This window comes from Topomyia yanbarensis, chromosome 2 (genome assembly GCF_030247195.1).
Source record: "Topomyia yanbarensis strain Yona2022 chromosome 2, ASM3024719v1, whole genome shotgun sequence".
NCBI classification, from domain to species: Eukaryota; Metazoa; Arthropoda; class Insecta; order Diptera; family Culicidae; genus Topomyia; species Topomyia yanbarensis.
Genome location: NC_080671.1, coordinates 384198873 through 384217404, shown reverse-complemented (window position 1 = coordinate 384217404; position 18532 = coordinate 384198873). Strand labels below are relative to the sequence as shown.

The 18532-nt window shown below is 39.3% G+C and overlaps 1 protein-coding gene across 2 annotated transcripts in view; it reads left to right on the top strand.

Moving 5' to 3' along the window:
- LOC131684694 (B-cell receptor CD22) overlaps positions 1–18532 on the top strand; it is a 1114748-nt gene that overhangs the window by 79285 nt on the left and 1016931 nt on the right. For both annotated transcript variants that reach the window (XM_058967793.1, XM_058967794.1), the window contains exon 2: positions 908–1965. In XM_058967793.1, coding sequence (XP_058823776.1) covers positions 1863–1965 — 103 coding nt within the window. In that variant the 5' untranslated portion in view covers positions 908–1862. The remainder of the gene's footprint in view (positions 1–907; positions 1966–18532) is intronic.

Here is an 18532-nt window from a genome sequence, read left to right as displayed (position 1 = left end):
TCAAATATAAGAACTAATCATAACCCAGCAAAATGTAAAATATTTTTATGTGTTCATCCAGAAGAGTGCGGAAGAGAGAGTAGAAAGAGACGTACATATGTGGTGTGAGTTGGGGGATTGAATTTATTCAAATTGAACATATTGCTTAAGTTTAAGTAAATTCAACTGTTTAATTAAAACTATTTGTACTACAACTTCAACTTCCAAAAATACCCATATTGATTGGGTTATATCGAATGGCGTCAAAATCAATTTCTGGCACCTACTCTTCAAGAACATTCCGAAAATACCCATATTGATTGGGTTGTAGCGAATTTAGCTAAACCGGAAGTCGCCATCTTTGATTTCAAAATGGCGTCCTTTTGCACTCAAAATTTTTTACAAAAGCCGTGTTAATTGCGAAATCCGCCCAAAATAAAAGCTACCAAAATTCTTCTAAGTTCTTTGCATTTAAAAGGACTCAGAAATTTTTTTCAGAAAAAATTCTAAGTATTTTGCATGCAAAAAGAATACTTTTTGCAAAAACCGCGTTAATTGGAAAATCCGAGTAAAAAAACGTGTTAATTGGAAAATCCGCGTAAAAAAAGTTAGTAAAAACAGCGCAAAAAACACGTAAAAAACCTGGGTGTATTCACTTAGGTCACTTAATTTTCAATCCCACTGGGTGGCTATTTTTTATAATCGATAACAAATTTTTACGTGCTCACAAATATCGATCCGAGAAACAAACCACGCCATTTTCATCATTTTTCTTCTACTTTCCGAAAAACAATATGCGGTCTAGGCCCACCAGCACTCAAATTGTGTTTTCTTTGTCCAACATACAGAAACAATCTTATATCTAATAAATAAAATAAAATAGTAATCATGCGTTCTAAAATTGAACATATTTTGTCTTTCATTTCAGACTATAGTTACGCGTATGACGACGCTACCTGAAGGCAACAGAAATCCGGTGGAAAACAAACGAAACGAGATCCATTCAACATGTATCTCCATCGCAGGTGCTTGAAATTGGATCCTAGCAAATGAAGGCATCAGTTTTGAAAATTGTAATGCGGGTGCCGCTGATTAGCACCATCAACGGTTCGAAAGTCGTGCAACTATTTTGCTCAAAACATTCCCTAGTCTATTTCCCGATGATGATGATGATGAGCGAACGGTGCACCTAGTGGAGTGAACGGGGGCTAAAGAACGAAGAGTAACGAGACGTGAAATCGATGCACGTCAGCCGTTTAATTAGCACCCTTCAAAAGCTCACTTGAAAGCATTTCCGACCCGGTGGTAACTACTGCACTCCGTTCCGGTCCGCTCCGATTTCACAATACATAAACATAAAAAGTAAATATTATTATCATGAGCCGTGCTGCAAGTGTTTACCAGCCATAGAAATAATATTGGTAATTCTCGTTATTTTCCCCGTTTCGCGGAAGAGCATTAAAACCGTGTGAGTGTGTGTATGTGGTAGTCAGACGAAGAAAGCTCATCAGACACTTTTTCAGCGGTGGGTCGGTGCGTGGCATGTGCACTTTGCTTCCCGAGGAAAAGTCGCCGACTGTGGTAGGAACGTAAAGCACCCGTTTCAGGGCGAGAAAAATATAAACCAACTCGGTCGCGTCCTGCAGCACAATGAACGGGAGTTTGTTCCGGTGCTGATCATTTCGGTATAAAAAAGTAATAAGGCAAATATTTATCAATTGCGTCAGGCTCTGTGTGTGTATGTGCGCGCGTGTATTTGTTTGTGATCAGTGTAGTATTTTAATCGTATCGAGCCGTATATATACATGTGGAGCATATTTCCTGTATTTTCATGATTCTGTGAATAGTTAGTGAGGCAAAGGTGCATTTCGTGTCAAAGCAAAATGGAATTCCGGAAACAATTTGAGGCGGTGGTGGTACCGCTGCTGTTGCTACTACTGATTGGAAGCAGCAGAAGGCTTGTGCGGAGCGAGGCGTTCAAATCAGGTAGGATGATCAGTGACATGTATTTTGAATGGTATTTATGTTGAAAGGACCATTAACGCACATGAATCACAGAACAAGGGGAGGGCATAGTTCACTGAACCGTTGCCATGTGGAGAGTGGCGTGATACAAAAATAATTGGAATTTGGTTTGGTTTATAGAAACTGATATTTTATTTCTGATAAAGCGTAGGTTATGCAGTCAGTTTTTTTGATAGTATGTTTTAAAGTTGCACCTGAATTAAACTGAATGAAAAATATGTAATAAATACACAAAATCAGCTTATGATCAGTATCCATAGAAATTTGATTTTCTGCGGTAGTATACACGTTTAACGTGATTAATTATAGTTAACACAGAATTTTTGTAGTACCCACAACTGTTTGTTTCCGCGGAACAAAAATGAAACTAATTTTGCAAAATTTCTCTTTGTAGTGCTTTGTTTATGTCCTGTCAATTAATCAGTTTGGAAAGGCTGTTTATAGAATTGCATTATTTATTTTGTGTATTATTTTACGTTTCCCCTTTTTTGTTCTCTTACTAACGTGCACTGGGCAATAGGCTCGTGCAAAAATGACTTCCCCTGACGGCGGCTCATCTCAAGGTGAGATGGACGTCGAAACAAAATCGGCTCCCCGGCTCAAAGAATATCCAAGCTCGGCCACCGTCTTTCGGACCAATGACAAAAAGTGTTTGAATCTATTGCAGATTTCTCGCGTTCTGACAGACCGGTATTCGGCCGTGACAGAAATATCAAAAATTCACCCTGGTAAGCTTCGGCTGGTTGAAAACAGTTTAAATCAGGCAAATGATATTGCTGGCTAAGGGCCCTTTACGAAGGAGTACAGGATGTATATTCCAGCTAACAGGGTTGAAGTCTGCGGGGTAGTCTCCGATTCGAGTCTGACTTGCGAAGACCTGCTGAAACATGGCTGTTTTAAAGACCCCATGCTTAAGCCGTCAACTCAGACTCTTATCGGGTTACCTTCGCCGGTTCTGCTCTACCAAATTACCTCCTCTTTGACAAGGTTCGTCTACCTGCTCGCCTCTTTGTGCTGCGGGTCATGAACTGTACTAATTGCAAACAATTGGGACACACAGCCTCCCATTGTAGCAATAAAGCCCGTTGTGGGAAATGCGGTGGAAATCATGCGGATGATTCCTGTGAAAGCGATGTCGAAAAGTGTCTTTACTGTGGGGGAAACCTACATGATCTCCCGGCATGTCCCACGTACAAATAACGCGAGGAGAATCTCAAGCCCTTCAGGAACGTTCTAAGCGATCTTTTGCAGAAATGCTTAAGATAGCTACGCCACCGGCCTCTACGAACATCTACACCAACTTGTCTACTGACGAAGGCGACTGTGATGAACCCCAGGAGGGACAGTACCGTCTTTACGCATGGGCTCACTGGGCCATCTGAATTGGTCATAACTGTTTAGCGTGTGGGTAAGAATATCGGTAGCTGCTATGAACCGCACAGCGTATCCCAACTGATCGAAACGAGGCACTGCATGACTATTGAACAGATTCAAACGTCAATCCAATATTTGGATTCAACTTTCAATTTAATTTTAACAACAACAATGTACCGATTGGTAGACCACGTATACAAAGTATGGAAGAGGCACCCGACCTTAGCCAACTAACTAGAAAACCTTGTTTGGCAAGCGATCTGCGAATATGGCAAAATATTTATTTCTTCGTCACATTCAGGTCTGTCACCCGACGAATTCACGTGGAAGCGCCCAAAAGTAACTTCATGAGTTCTGGAAGTGAAGGTTTGACACTTTTTGGCCGGATTTGGCATGTTTCACTCTGCTCGATTAGTCTTAGATTGACACAGAACCAATAATGTTGTTTTTGCTACACTGCGCCCTATCAAAAAAAATAATTAACCTGTCGTGAGGACAAAGGTTCGTTAAATCTCAATAGAGATGTTTAGAAATGCCCTTGTGAAAGTGCCTACACGCATCAACCCTAGCTTTACCCTATATGTGATTAAATGAGTCACTGCAAATGTGCATGCACGGTGTATTTATTAGAACAATTTTATGCAAAAAAATTCAGCATCTCTGAAACTTCGGAATATGAAAGAATGGGCTTTCCCCTTTCATTTGAAACTAAGATCAAAATAATCCGTCGGGGGGTCCAGAGCAACTTTTTTTTTTGAATTTTTTTTCGTAACAATATAGGTTTTACTACTGGAGATAGTGCATATTTCTGTCCATAGATGGTGCTTTATACATACAAACAACACTAAAAGTGAAAATTTAATTTTCTACAAGTTTGTTGACCACTAAAAATTGATCTGAAATCATCCGGAAAAGTTGTTTAAGATTTTAACAAAGTTATATCTAAGATAGTTTCACACGAGGCCTAGTGGTTTGGAAATATGTTTTCTCGCACTTCCAAAAAAAAAATTGGGTTTAGTGGCATGAAAATATTAGACGGGATTACGTTGACAATTCTAATTGAACTTCTGACAATTAGAATGTTTGACAGAGTCAGAAAACTATTTGTGCTTTTGGTTTGTAATCTTTCCCGATAGGTTCGAAGGGACTACCATTCATCGGAAGGTATTGCTTGGTTACAAGGGTTTGCTTACATTTCTGTTTTGTTACACGGGTTTTTTAGAAAGGACCATACGTCGTATAATTTAGGTTACGATCGCTAAGGTCAGCTAATTTCGTTCAAGACGAAATGTCGGGACACACCGTTTCTAATTTAACGCAAACCACAGCTGTAACTGTCCAAATTAGTGGTTAGTGTGAAATGATTTATTCAAATTTTCTCCGCAAAGTATATTGTGGCAGTTGGATTTTACGGTTATTTCCTATCAATTATGCGAGATATCGTTACTAAATTGATCCTAGATTATACGATATGTATTACTTTTGAAAACAAAATATGATTTGAGTACAACAATAACCTTATATACATAGAAGTCCTCGAATATATCCCAAAAAATTATCTTGATCCAAAAACTCAAACTTCAAAAACTCAAAGTTCACTGTTTGTCACATTGAGTTAATTTTGAAAACGGATAATCAGCGTTTTTAACCAAGCGTTGCAATGAAATCCGCGAAATATTGCAATGGCGCGTTAAAAGTTTTATTGAGTTTGTTCAAATATAAAGGTTGAAGTTCAGGACAAGTCAATTTTATATGAAGATGCTAACAGAGTAGGAGATTCATGTAAGAATAGTTATCAGTCATCCCTGAGAACAATCGAAAAAATGAAAAAGAAGGCATACATAATTGAAAAGGCTGTTTCTGCGGGAGGAATCACCATCATGAAAAAGAATATTTATATCATACTAGTTTGGTCAACACTCATCTAAAACTTCTCATTCCAAAAATATGAATGGTGCCCTGTATCAGGGAATTATAATTTTCAGCTAAAAGATGTCTTCTGTGAAACTAACTTAGACTTAGAATTCGTTAAAATATTAAACTACTTTTCGGGATAATTTCAAATCGGTTTTTAGTTGGTAACAAAGTTGTAGACAATTAAATAATCTATCAGATTCTCACTTTTAGTGTTGTTCGAATGTCTAAAACACCATCTAGGGACAGAAATATGAACTAGTTCCATTGTAAAATCTATGTTTTCACGAAAAAAAACTTCAAAAAAAAAAGTTGCTCTGGACCCCCCGACGGATTATTTTGATTTTGGTTTCAAATGAAAGGGGAAAGCCCATTCTTTCATATCCTGAAGTTTCAGAGATGCTGAATTTTTTTGCATAAAGTTGTTAAAAAAAGACACCGTGGCATGCATTTGAGGATATTTGAAGTACCTGGGACATTTTGTAGCTTAAATTTTTTTATAAATATTCTTGTATGGTGCAAAAGTAGAGCATTCCTGTGCTGCTGAAATAAAATAATTTTAAAATTCAGTTTTCCTTGCTAAAATCAAAACCTTAGTTTATGGACAAATGACGAAAGCTCAAACAACGTCTTGCAACTATGAAAGACAGATTACACCATCTGAGCACACTATAGCGTAGTTGGTCAGTCCATTACACTGTACGCAGTTCACCTGAGTTTAAACTCCCACCACCGCATATAGTGTGTTAGGCCGTTCAGTCGGATAGGTCAGAAAAACAAATAACTTTTTGCGATTTTCTCAGATCATCTAACGATTTTCGAGAATATTTGGACACTAGTAACGACACCTGGTTGTGGAAATCTGAAGTTGCCTTTGTTCTCCATATGTTTTAAATCCCACTTATCATTTTTTTATCATACTCATACTCGAGCTTTTTATACTTGTTCAATTCAATAGTACCCAGGGGCCCCGCGTAATCTTAAGACGGCCCTGAGGAGGGAACATCTTATTCTGTGCCTAGAAGCAACAGAAAAAGGAGGAACATTTCCTCTCCCAAGCTTCGTCGTAAAGGCCAGAAGGTGTCTCTTCATGGCCTCCCTAAAAGAACCACTCAACGAAGTACTGGTGCAAAACCGAAGCAACTCGCTCTCGGTCTCAGAAACCTAAGGTTAGAAAAGGAGTTCCCTGCACTTCCAGGAACATAATTAACCCCAAGTGTTCCCATATATCTGCCACAGAAAGAAACCAGCGCTGGCTTAATAAATTTCTCTGACATTATGGAGCGTATTCTTACAGCTTTAAATATATCTGACCCCCTTAAAAGCATCTTGATAAGCTTTCTCCCCGCAGTAAAAACATTCTTGATACAGTTCACTGTGAAATGGCCCCTCCTTTCAGCGAATGTATCATTCGATGGCTAATACATCGAACGAGGTCACGGATTTAATCACTGCTCTACAATGGAATTGCAGAAGCATTATCCCAAAAATCGATACCTTTAAAATCTTACTAAATAACTTGAAAGGCGATGCATTTGCACTATGCGAGAAAAGGCTTACTTCAGGAATAGACACAATTTTAACATTACTCGCTTGGATCAAGAAGACTCTTAAGGAGTAGTACTTTTTGGGATCAAAAAGCTCTATTCATTCAATCGAATCGACCTCCTCTTGACACCAGGTATTGAAGTTATCGCTTGCCAAACCAGAATTAAAAGTAAAGACCTTTGCATTGCTTCCACCTACATCCACCCAAGGGCCTCAGATAGCCACCGACGGCTTTGCGATATTGTGAAACTCCTCCCCGCACAGAGGCTAGTTTTAGGTGACTTCAACTCGCACGGTACGGCATGGGGTTGCCTTCATGACGATAATCGTTCTACCTCAATTATTGAGCTTTGCGGCAACTTCAATATGACCATTTTGAACACGGGTGAAATGACATGGATTCCTGCCCCTCCAGCGCGTCCGAGAACCTTAGACCTGTCCCTGTTGATTGGAAGAGCTACGCGTCCGCGATATCCGAAAAAGTAGAAACGACACAAGAGCTTCCTCCGGAGGAAGAGTACGGGTTCCTGGCTGGCTTGATTCTCGATACCGCTCAGACTAAACGCGTACCAGACGCGAACTCACGCGGGCGTCCTCCCAATCCATGGTGGAACAAAGAGTGCTCAGACGTGTACGCGGAGAAGGCCGCCGCGTGTAAGACCTTCCGAGACGATGGGCTGCCAGCTACACACTTCGATAAACTCTTGTAATTTTACGTTATCTTACACCGACATATGCAAGCGAACAAAATAACCGATTATTGCGTTCATTCTTAATTTTTACACGACACCAAATTATTCAAAAACGAAATTTTACATTGGGCCAACAGCAAAATTACGTGCGACATGGAAACTTACAAGAACGCTGTGAAATTACATTTGTCTATTAAAATTGAAACTAATTTTTAATCCTGATATAAAAATAACCTTACTGCGATTCGTCACGCAGTTTCTTATCAACAAATTATCGACTCATTATCTAGTTTCGTGAAATGGAAGATACAAATAAAATTCAATTAAGAGAATTTTCATCAAAATTCAGAATAGGTCCACCATTTACTGGGTCGAAGCTTCGTGGAATTATGAGTCAAGAATATACTGCAAAAACAAGTCAAACGATTTAAAAACGACCTGACAGTGGTCGAAAAGGCACTCGAACTTCTTTTCTTTTTTGTGTAACTGAATATGTTTGATAAAAACTCGACGTTTTCAGTGGATAAACCGCAGAACTTGCAATATAATTGCATTGTTATCTTAACACGCAAAATCACCTTGCACAGCCGACGGACCTAGATAATTTTTGAGATAAATACGCGCTTCACTTCGCTTGATGCGTTTTTGATTCGGGGCGTGTAATTTTATGGCATCTTAGACTGAAAACTTAGTCATTGGGTTTAAATTTTATTTCCGAGGCTTAAAAATAGTGCGTGTGACAATCATTTTTGTTTATAATGACGGAATATTGAATTTATTTAAAAGAGTATTATGAGTGCGTCGATTATGACATAAAATAGATCACATTTAAAGTTGCGTCATATGCAATTGCGTTAGATTTCTCAATTGAGTCATCATTAATATTCACGCGAAAATGCGTATGCAGAGTTTGATGAAAACCAAAAAACGTAGCTACTGGCGTCGGTTCGCCGACGGACTAACGAGAGAAACATCGATGAGCACTCTTTGGAGTACGGCCTGGCGCTTACGAAACCGAAACAGTACTACGGGGCCATACACGAATTACGTAAGGGCATATGGGGGGGAGGGGGAGTTTCAAAATATCTTACAAATTCTTATCTGAGGTGGAGGGAGGGTTTGTCCTTTCTTACGTAATATCATAACACAAGTTTAAAAAATTAAATCCATAAGGAAAATATTCTTTTTAATAACTAATAAGAAAGGGAAACTATTTTCATTTGTACCATATAATCCTTGTATATCAAACAATATGAGATGGTTAAGTCGGAGCTATGCGTACGATAAGCGTCACAGCTGGAACTCAGAATAAATTCATGCCAGAAGAGGTTATAAACTCTTTTAAATTATATATCACAAGAAAATAGATTCAAAGGAAGTGGAATATAGCAAAGCAGATCATGTGGACCAAATTGGAGTTACTGAATATCTGACAACAGTTATTCTTTCTACTGGGCGAGATTGGCATACAACTAAAATTCTGCAGATGATTACAGTTAAATTTTGTCATGCGTTTTCTTGTAATAATTCTATACTTATCGTTTTCGCTATCTTATTATTTGATGAATTAACAATTCGATTTTTTAATTACGATAATCATGATAAGATCTTATGTAGGGGGAGGGGGAGTTCACCAAAATCTTACGAACTCTTATCTGGGGGGAGGGTAGGTTGAAAAGCTCTAAAAAAGCCTTACGTAATTAGTGTACGGCCCCTAACGAGAGCGTGGAATATTCAAACCGTTGGATATTTCATTTTGCCAAGAAGGTATGTCCGGATTCCGCCCCGGCACAGAAGATATACCGCGCCGCGTCCTCTCACGATAACGCGAACGAAACACCGTTTTCGATGGTAGAGTTCTCACTAGCTCTCTTGTCATGTAACAATAAAACCCCAGGGCCAAACAGAATCAAATTCAACTTGTTAAAGAATCTACCAGACTCTGCCAAGAGACGCTTGTTTAATTTATTTAATAAGTTTCTTGAGGGTAATATTGTCCCTCATGAATGGAGGCAAGTGAAGGTCATCGCCATTCAAAAACCAGGAAAACCAGCCTCCGACCACAACTCGTATCGACCGATTGCAATGCTGTTCTGTATTAGAAAGTTGTTCGAGAAAATGATCCTATCCCGCCTCGACAATTGGGTCGAAGCAAATGGCTTACTGTCAGATACACAATTTGGCTTTCGCAAAGGCAAAGGGACGAATGATTGTCTTGCGTTGCTCTCAACCGAAATTCAAATGGCCTATGCTAGTAAAGAGCAGATGGCATCAGTGTTCCTAGATATAAAGGGGGCTTTTGATTCAGTTTCTATCAACATTCTTTCAGAGAAGCTGCACCAGCATGGTCTTTCACCGACTCTAAACAACTTTTTGCTAAACTTGCTGTCTGAAAAACATATGCATTTCTCGCATGGTGATTTATCGACATCACAAATTAGCTACATGAGTCTTCCCCAGGGCTCATGTCTAAGCCCCTTTCTCTATAACTTTTACGTGAATGACATTGACGAATGTCTTGTCAATTCTTGTACGCTAAGCAGCTTGCAAATGACGGTGTGGTCTTTATTACAGGTCCCAAAGCCATCGATCTGCAAGGACCATTGCAAGAAACCTTGGATAATTTGTCTGCTTGGGCCCTCCAGCTGGATATCCAGTTCTCCACGGAGAAAACTGAGCTAGTCGTATTTTCAAGGAAGCGTGAACTAGCGCAACTACAGCTTCAATTAATAGGTCAAACTATTGTTCTGGTTTCAACTTTCAAATACATCGGGGTCCGGTTCGACTCTAAAGGTACCTGGGGATGTCACATTAGGTATCTGAAACAGAAGTGCCAACAAAGGATCAACTTTCTCCGTACAATAACCGGAACATGGTGGGGTGCTCACACAGGAGACCTGATCAGGCTGTACCAAACAACGATATTGACGGTGAATGAGTACGGGAGTTTCTGTTTCCGCTCCGCTGCGAACATACATTTCATAAAACTAGAGCGAATCCAATATTGTTATTTGCGTCTTGCTTTGGGTTGCGTGTACTCGACACATACGATAAGTTTAGAAGTTCTGGCAGGAGTTCTTCCGCTGAAAAATCGATTTTGAGACCTCTCATATCGATTGCTCATCCGATGCGATATCTTGAACCCGTTAGTAATTGCAAATTTCGAAAGGCTTGTCGAGCTCAATTCTCAAACCCGATTTATGTCCTTGTACTTCGATTACATGGCACAAAATATCAATCCTTCTTCATACTATCCCAACCGTGTCAATCTCATTCATGCCTCTGATTCAACTGTATTCTTCGACACATCCATGAAAGACCAGATTCGTGGAATCCCGGATCACATACGTGCGCAAGTGATCCCAAGCATCTTTCATAGTAAATTTCGAGAAGTCAACTGCAACAAGATGTTTTACACCGACGGGTCAAGCCTCGACGGCTCCATTGGCTTCGGTATATTCAATCAAAACCTCACCGCCTCATTCAAACTCAATGATCCTGCTTCAGTTTACGTCGCAGAACTTGCTGCTGTTCAGTATACCCTTGGGATCATTGATACTTTTCCCACCGATCATTACTTTATTGTCTCGGATAGTTTGGGTTCCCTCGCATTGCTCCATACCAGGTAATGAAGAAGCGGACTCCTTAGCTAAGGCGGGCGCTTTACAAGGTGACATATATGAAAGACCAATTAGCTTCAGCGAATTTTTCAGTATCACTCATCAGAGAACCCTCGAAAGTTGGCAAACTTCATGGAGCAATGGTGAACTGGGAAGGTGGCTACATTCGATAATCCCTAAGGTATCGACGAAACCTTTGTTCAGAGGGATGGATGTGGGTCGGGATTTCATTCGCATGATGTCTCGGCTCATGTCTAATCACTACACGCTGGACGCACATCTCCGGCGTATTGGGTTCGTGGATAGCGGTATCTGCGCTTGTGGCAACGGTTATCACGAAATCGAACATGTTGTCTGGGCATGCGCCGAGTACTGTTCTGCCAGATCTCAACTATTCGATTCCCTTCGGGCCCGAGGAAGATCACCAGATGTCCCGGTTCGAGATGTACTAGCAAGCCGCGATATTCTCTACATATCCCTTATATACACGTTCCTCAAAACCATCAATATCCATATTTAAATGCCCCTATCTTTTCTCTTATCATTCCCAGAAGTGCCCTCTTCTGCCTACCGTACCCCAATGATGGTTTGATACGACTCCAAGACGAGACAAAACATCTGTCGAATGAACCAACAACACGAGATCTACAGTACAACATCACACGCGTAACGCGGTGTTTTCGATCCGTATCTGAACCGTACTACGAAATCGTTTGGAGGAACCCCTGCCGACTCGAGGAAAACCGCCCGGCGTCCCAATACTTTATGCATCCGTTCGAATCTGTAATCCTGGCCGTTGATTCCTGATGCCGGAAACTGAAAGTTCATATCCCCCCCTCCCCGTTCAGCCTTGTCCACCCTCCCTCCCATGTCTCTGATACACAGATGTATGACTTCACCCCCTTCCCCCTTGAATATCTTCCCAAAACTTATGTGCCCCCTTATCTTCTAGTTTTAGTTGATCAATATTTAATCTCGTTAAGAAATGCCCAACAGTACCACTACTTTAAAATAGCCCTAATTAATTCCCCTTAATCTTGAACCACTCTTTCTAGTTATTTCTAGTTAATAAGCTTGTAAAATGTTCCGCTTAGCTAATAATTAATTTCTCCAACAATCTCCCTTCTAAAAATCATAAAGTGAATTGCTATACAAAGAACACACAAAATGACCCGTCCCCCGGATCTTACGAATATTATATTATCCCCTCTTGTATATGTATAAGTTAGCTGTTTTTTTAGTTTTATTATATAAAACAAAATAATATTGAAATGTGTGACTCCCTAGTTTTAAGACATTCAAAATGTAAAACAATGAAAAAATGGCACCTTTAAGCTAACGCATACGTGCCTTATCAAATAAACAAATTAAAAAAAAAAATTACGAACATAATTTTGTGATGGCAATCTTAGGAATTAGTATACGAAAGACTTTTTACCACATTTTAAAAGTAACCCGCGCAATCGTCTTGATGATGCGTCTCTCCGAGGCAACATCAAGTACAGTAAGTAAGGGGGCATGCAGCGTCCATTGTTTTTGGCCAGAGTCAACCCTGGCGAATTTCACCAAGTGATGCACCATGGATGCTAATTTCCTGGGTTACATCACCAGTCGGGGGCGGATCCAGAAAAAAATTTCGGAGGGAGTCCGAAATTTCGATTTTCAAATCTTCATTGTACAATTCGTAATGTGGAATAATAATTATTACCAACCGTCCTTATTTTAAAGGATTTGCCCCTAATTTTGAAGCGTTTGGGAAGCGTCCTTTATTTTACAAATGCTCTTAATTTTAGTCTTAAACTCATTTCCAATTTTATCAGATGACGCTAATTCCAAGAAAATTAAACTTTTGAATTAGCATTTTCCATCCAGCGCTTTCTGTCAATAATGTTACTTGCATACCCTTCGCGAAGATCTTTAACCATAAAATAAATGAAGTTTACTTCACTTAAAATTCAGACACATTATTTATTCTGTAACAGCGCATCTATAGGTCGAATTTGGAACGTTGTGATAGTGAATTATCTGGAAAATACAGATTGATTTAGTGGTGAAAGATTCGCCTCGATACGTGCAGTCTTTAAATGATTGCGCAAGATGGAGAAATCAAACTTATTCGTACACACTAATTTGGAAAAGCCGAACTGTGAACCTCAGGCGCATTTTGTTCCAACATAGCGCTACTTATGCAGCGTCCTCATTCGGCTCCAGTTTTCTTTAACTTCCGTTTGATAATTGCCCATTATTTTCAATTTGGCGGATTTGTGGGCAGTTGGGTACACGAAATCTACTTTATTGTCCATCGTTTCTTTTGAGGTGAAATGCTTGATTTTGTGACCGCAGCTGAAAATTGCTAGATGAGTTAAAATTATTCATTCATAAACCAAACAATCAATTAAACAATATTTCTAGATGATTAGTTTTTGGAAAATTTGTCGCCGAAAACAATCTTAAATTTGCTGAGCACCTTGTATGTAGCCAGATAAAACTTTTCTCCGGGAGCATGCAGACACGGGTTTCTTGCATGGGCGTGTGCAGGATCAATTTTAGAAGTAGAATACTTCTAAGTAGAGATGGACAAACCGATTCAGTTTAGTGAGCAAATTGTGTCCAATTCACTCGAAAAAGTTGATTCATTTGGGAAGATTAAAAAATATCTCTTTGATTTTGATCTGGCGTAAATATTTTGATTCCATATTTTCAAAAAAGTGTGCGTGTATTCATTCGCTTATTTATTTTTATGTGATTCATGTCCATAGCTGACTCTCTTTATTTGCCGGCATATTTTTGGGCTCATCGTTCTTCTTTGAATCGGTGCAGTGCATGCATTCAGTTATTTTCGGTTCAAATTCAATTTCAGTTTCAAACTGAATTTTGTTTCTGTGCTGGTTCTGAGTGGGATTATCGAGTAAAAATGCATTAGATAAGATTACGTAGTTCACTTATGCACCAAAATTTAAAAGAGGTCACATTCTGCCTTCACATATAACAAATAAATGCTTTTGTTTGTGAATTAAATTATATTTCCTCTGCACTGAAGGTGATTCTGTGTGAAACTTCAGTAGGCTCGGGAGTGAATGAATGAAGGAGGCGTTGACATTGAATTCTGGCTTCGGTAAATGCACTCAGAAATAGGCAACTTTTACACAAATTATTCCGTTCTAAATGTTTAAATTATACATTCTTCTAAGTCGGTCAACAGCAATTCTTTTTTCAACAATCAAATGAAAACTATTTAAAAAAAGAATCGTGGCTCACTTACTTGTTTTCAAGAGTCGATTCTTTTGATCGATTCGCAATTCACTTGCCCATCTCTACTTCTAACGTTTCAAAACAAGCGCTCCGTTTCAAAATTTCTAATTCCGTAGAGTGTACAATTAGTGCAAATAGCGGAAATAATGGTTTTTGCGGAGATAGTAATTATCTGCACCATAATTGGTCCGCACTATTCGACCGAGCGAGCCAACGTTGTTATCACGGCCTCTTTGTCGTCAAATATTACACACATGTAAACTATGAAAATTAATCAGTTTGCTTTTTCACTCCGTAGCAGAATGAGTGCAGTTGTCCGTCAAACCCAGATCGCTCGTTGGTTAGCCAGAGCCACCAATATGGGGGATGTGGCACCTGAGAACCTCAATCAAATACGTGAAGTTTTAAATAGAAGTGTTCGTTTGAATCATTCATCGCTCGCCTGCCAAAGGTGCAACGTCATGGCTAAAATGTCTGGACGGTACAATAAGTGGTTAAACACCGTTAACCATGTTCGAATTCATCACGCGCGCGATTTGAAACGAACGAGTATAATAATACTATGATAAGGATCGAGTCGTGAACACACGATGGTTTGAAAAATTAAGTTTGTAGGGTGGGTTTGGATTGAACTCAGCGACGTGTGCGCTGCTTGTTAGTTAACGTTTGGAAAAAATAATTTATTTTTATGCTATGAAATTCTCAAGTCAAAATGCTTTCGGCGGGTTTGTAAGTACCTAGGGTAATGAACCTATTGGCACACACGTTTCATATTTGGGATACACGTGATGTGTTTTTATCACTATGGCATCCGATAACATGCTTCTGTAAGTATTTCTAAAGCACGGGTGGACTCTACTAGGTTTGTGCTTACTTAAAGGCGGGGGTTAGTTGGAGATTTTGGTGGGTGAGGATATTGAGTTTGTTAGAGCAGTGACCAAGAATGGTTTTTATTTTTATCACTGGTTTGCAAGCATTAGTTTTTATACAGATCAAATTCCTTAGGGCATATTCAGCAGTATGGGATTTAATATGGGAGAATAATATTGCAACAGAAACGGTCAAATCCCCAGTAGACCGCTTTGATTTATTATTTCAAATAGTTTTGTATCGAATTTTGAAACTGATGTGTGATCGGTTTGTTGCTTTATATAAAACACATTTAGATCTGTTTTGAATAAATAGTATTTAGCACACCAGGCCCGTGCACAGAAATTTCCCAATGGGAGGGTTTTGATATGTTTTACGTTTCTTTTAAAGGAAAGGCATATAAATCCTCAAACTGGAGGGCCGAGTCTTGTGTATCAATCAACTTGTCTCAACAAATTGAGTAAAGCCTGTTATGGAGAAGGAATCATCAACAGACACCGCTACCTGCTGGCTCGTGGTGGTGTCGGATTGGTTTGTAGTAGTTAAGCCTACCGACTAAATCTAAAGCTCTTTTATATCGCAATCCTCATCCATCCGGGGCAACTTTCGCGGTATATCTGATCTGTCGACCATAATGATTCACATCACTTTACAACCACCTTCGTGTGGTTTCTTACCCTTCTTGGCGCTACTCGTCCCTATGTTTCTACTTGCTGGTGCTGAGAGTTTCTCGGCTGCGGTATTTCTCCCGATACCGATGCCTATTTTTGCGGGCCCTTTAGATTTCGGACACTCGAACGGAGAGATAATCGGCGGTGAAATTTCTCCATACTGCAATATCTTCATTTTCTCCGATTTCCTGTTGTTCCTGTTTAGCACCCACTGACCGACTTTTCTGTGTAAATAGTCTACTCTCAAGTGTTGCTATTATCGAAACTTTTCAAAACGTGAGCCGATCCAGAAAAGCGGACCAACTTGAGCAGACCATCCGTGCAAGGTTTCTTCCTGGGTTTCTTCAACGACTTGTTTTTAAAGTGGCGGAACTTAAATGACATTTTATGTGTCATAATGGCTCGCAGTATTTTTTCCAGAACACTAAGTTCTTAATTTTTTAAAAGTTATTTAAAACCTTCACAGGAGGGGTTTGAGCCCACAAAACCCTCCACTTGCGCACGGGCCTGCAGCATGCTTCACTGAGATTCGATCGACTTGGGAAAATAATTTTGGGTCAAGTAATGACCGAAGGGCACGTTCAGGAGTGGTTAGTTCTAGGTTTTTTGTAGTAAACAATATTGCTATGAAAGTAGGTACAGTCCATGTAAATATTGTCCTGGATAAAATGTTCATTGTGTTAAATTGTTTGCATCTTCCAGAATACTGTAAGCGATGCTATTTCTTTGAAACAAAAATCATCCCCAACGAATTACTTAGAGTTTCCGTTAACATTTGATGGCACAAGTTAAAAGGGAAAAACTTAAGTGTATTCTACTGCATTGTGGTTATGACATTACTCACTCATCTTTTTGTTCTCGTCTATCATCTAGCACAACTTTTTTCTAATCATATCAAGACAAAAAAAATCCCACTGAAACACGTGTATTTTCAAAACTGACAGAGCTTTCCAAATCTGCTAAAGCATTAATAAAGTGTCCGAATATTAAGTGCTACATGTTTTAACATTTGATTTAAAGTGTCCTTTTGGCGGTCGAATCTGGCATGGAATGATTTTGAGTTCAGAACGAATTAAAATAGAAGTTATTTTGAATCATCATTTCTCAACAAGTTAAAAAATTTCGGGGGGGGTCGGTACTCCCAGGACCCTCCCCCTGGATCTGCCACTGTCATCAGCTATAGCCTTAAGCTAAGCTGATGTTTTGATGCACTCGCGCTTTCCATGCCATATGCTTACGGAAGCGAGAGAGCACTTTGTTTAATTAATGGTTTGTTAGCCACGGTGATGCAACTTTGCGCGAGCAGCAAGGACACTTTCGAGAATGAGTCATAAGTAAACTACTGATTCATTCACCCGCGGGCGCTTGTTCTCACGATCGAAGTACAATGTTTAATTAAAACTCCCAGGTTATATAGGTAAAAGTAAAAACAGAAAAGAAAGTGTTAAAAAGTCTTTTGGGAAAATTAATTAGGCGGTCGTCAGAAGTTAATTGGTGTTTCCTCGCGGCCGAAACCTCGGACAATCAAAAAATAAGTCGTTAGATATTTATACAAGGCGGCGATTTTTTTTATTGATTTTCTTTAATTTATTCAGTTTACTCGAAGTTTTATTCGTGCAGGACTAGAAACTGCTTCGCATGAGTACTGCAAACTAATGAATGATCCAACAGTGATATGTGTAAGAAATGTCTCTTCTCACTGATAGGTGGATTAAGTTGGTTTTTTTACATTAGTACTACAATCTCAATTTGGAGTATTTATAACCTGCTTTGCTAAACTGTGCAACTGATTTTATATCTAGAGAGCTCGTTAGAAATTGCTCAACACTAGTCTCAATTGTCCAATTTAGACGATTCCCGCGATGCTTGAGAAAACCCGATGCTTGAGAAACCCCCCCCCTCCCCACTCAATATTCGTGAGTCCGTAGGGTAAAAGAAGTACACAGATACTATGATTACTCATTGCCAAAAATTGTTTTAGTTTGATTCATTATTGAAAAAAATGACTTCAGAAAGAGAATACTATTTTTCGCGCAACCGTGCGTTGTATTGCGTTCCACCAACATGCCGGTACTTGACCTTTTCTCAATTACCCAAATGGCTTGCACAGTCTTCTCAAAAAGATGAATCAAATCATAACCTAAAATAAACTTCACCTTTGACATTACATTACTCCAACGCAACGGTTCTCCGCTATTTAATCCTCTGAAACATCTTTGACCATTTGACATTACCCATCCACTTTGTCCTAATTGAACTACCCTTGTAACTTAATTCAACTTATCGATTGAAACCGAGAACCGAATGATCTCTACAAAATGTCATAAGTAATTCAATCCCCAAACAATCCGCCACCGTATTCCAAACTGGACTGGTGGGAGTTCCAATCTCGATTTCGAACGACACACACAATGAAGCAAATTCAAATCACCAGAACCCAAGCCAAATAAGTAATCCTAAAGAAAAACAATTTTCCAATCAAATTAACATATTCCAATTGGCATTTCGAACAAAGTTTTTCGCGCGTTCGTCCTTCGTCATCGGTTTATCGTTTTTTTTCTGTTTGCCTTCTTCAAACGGATCGTTC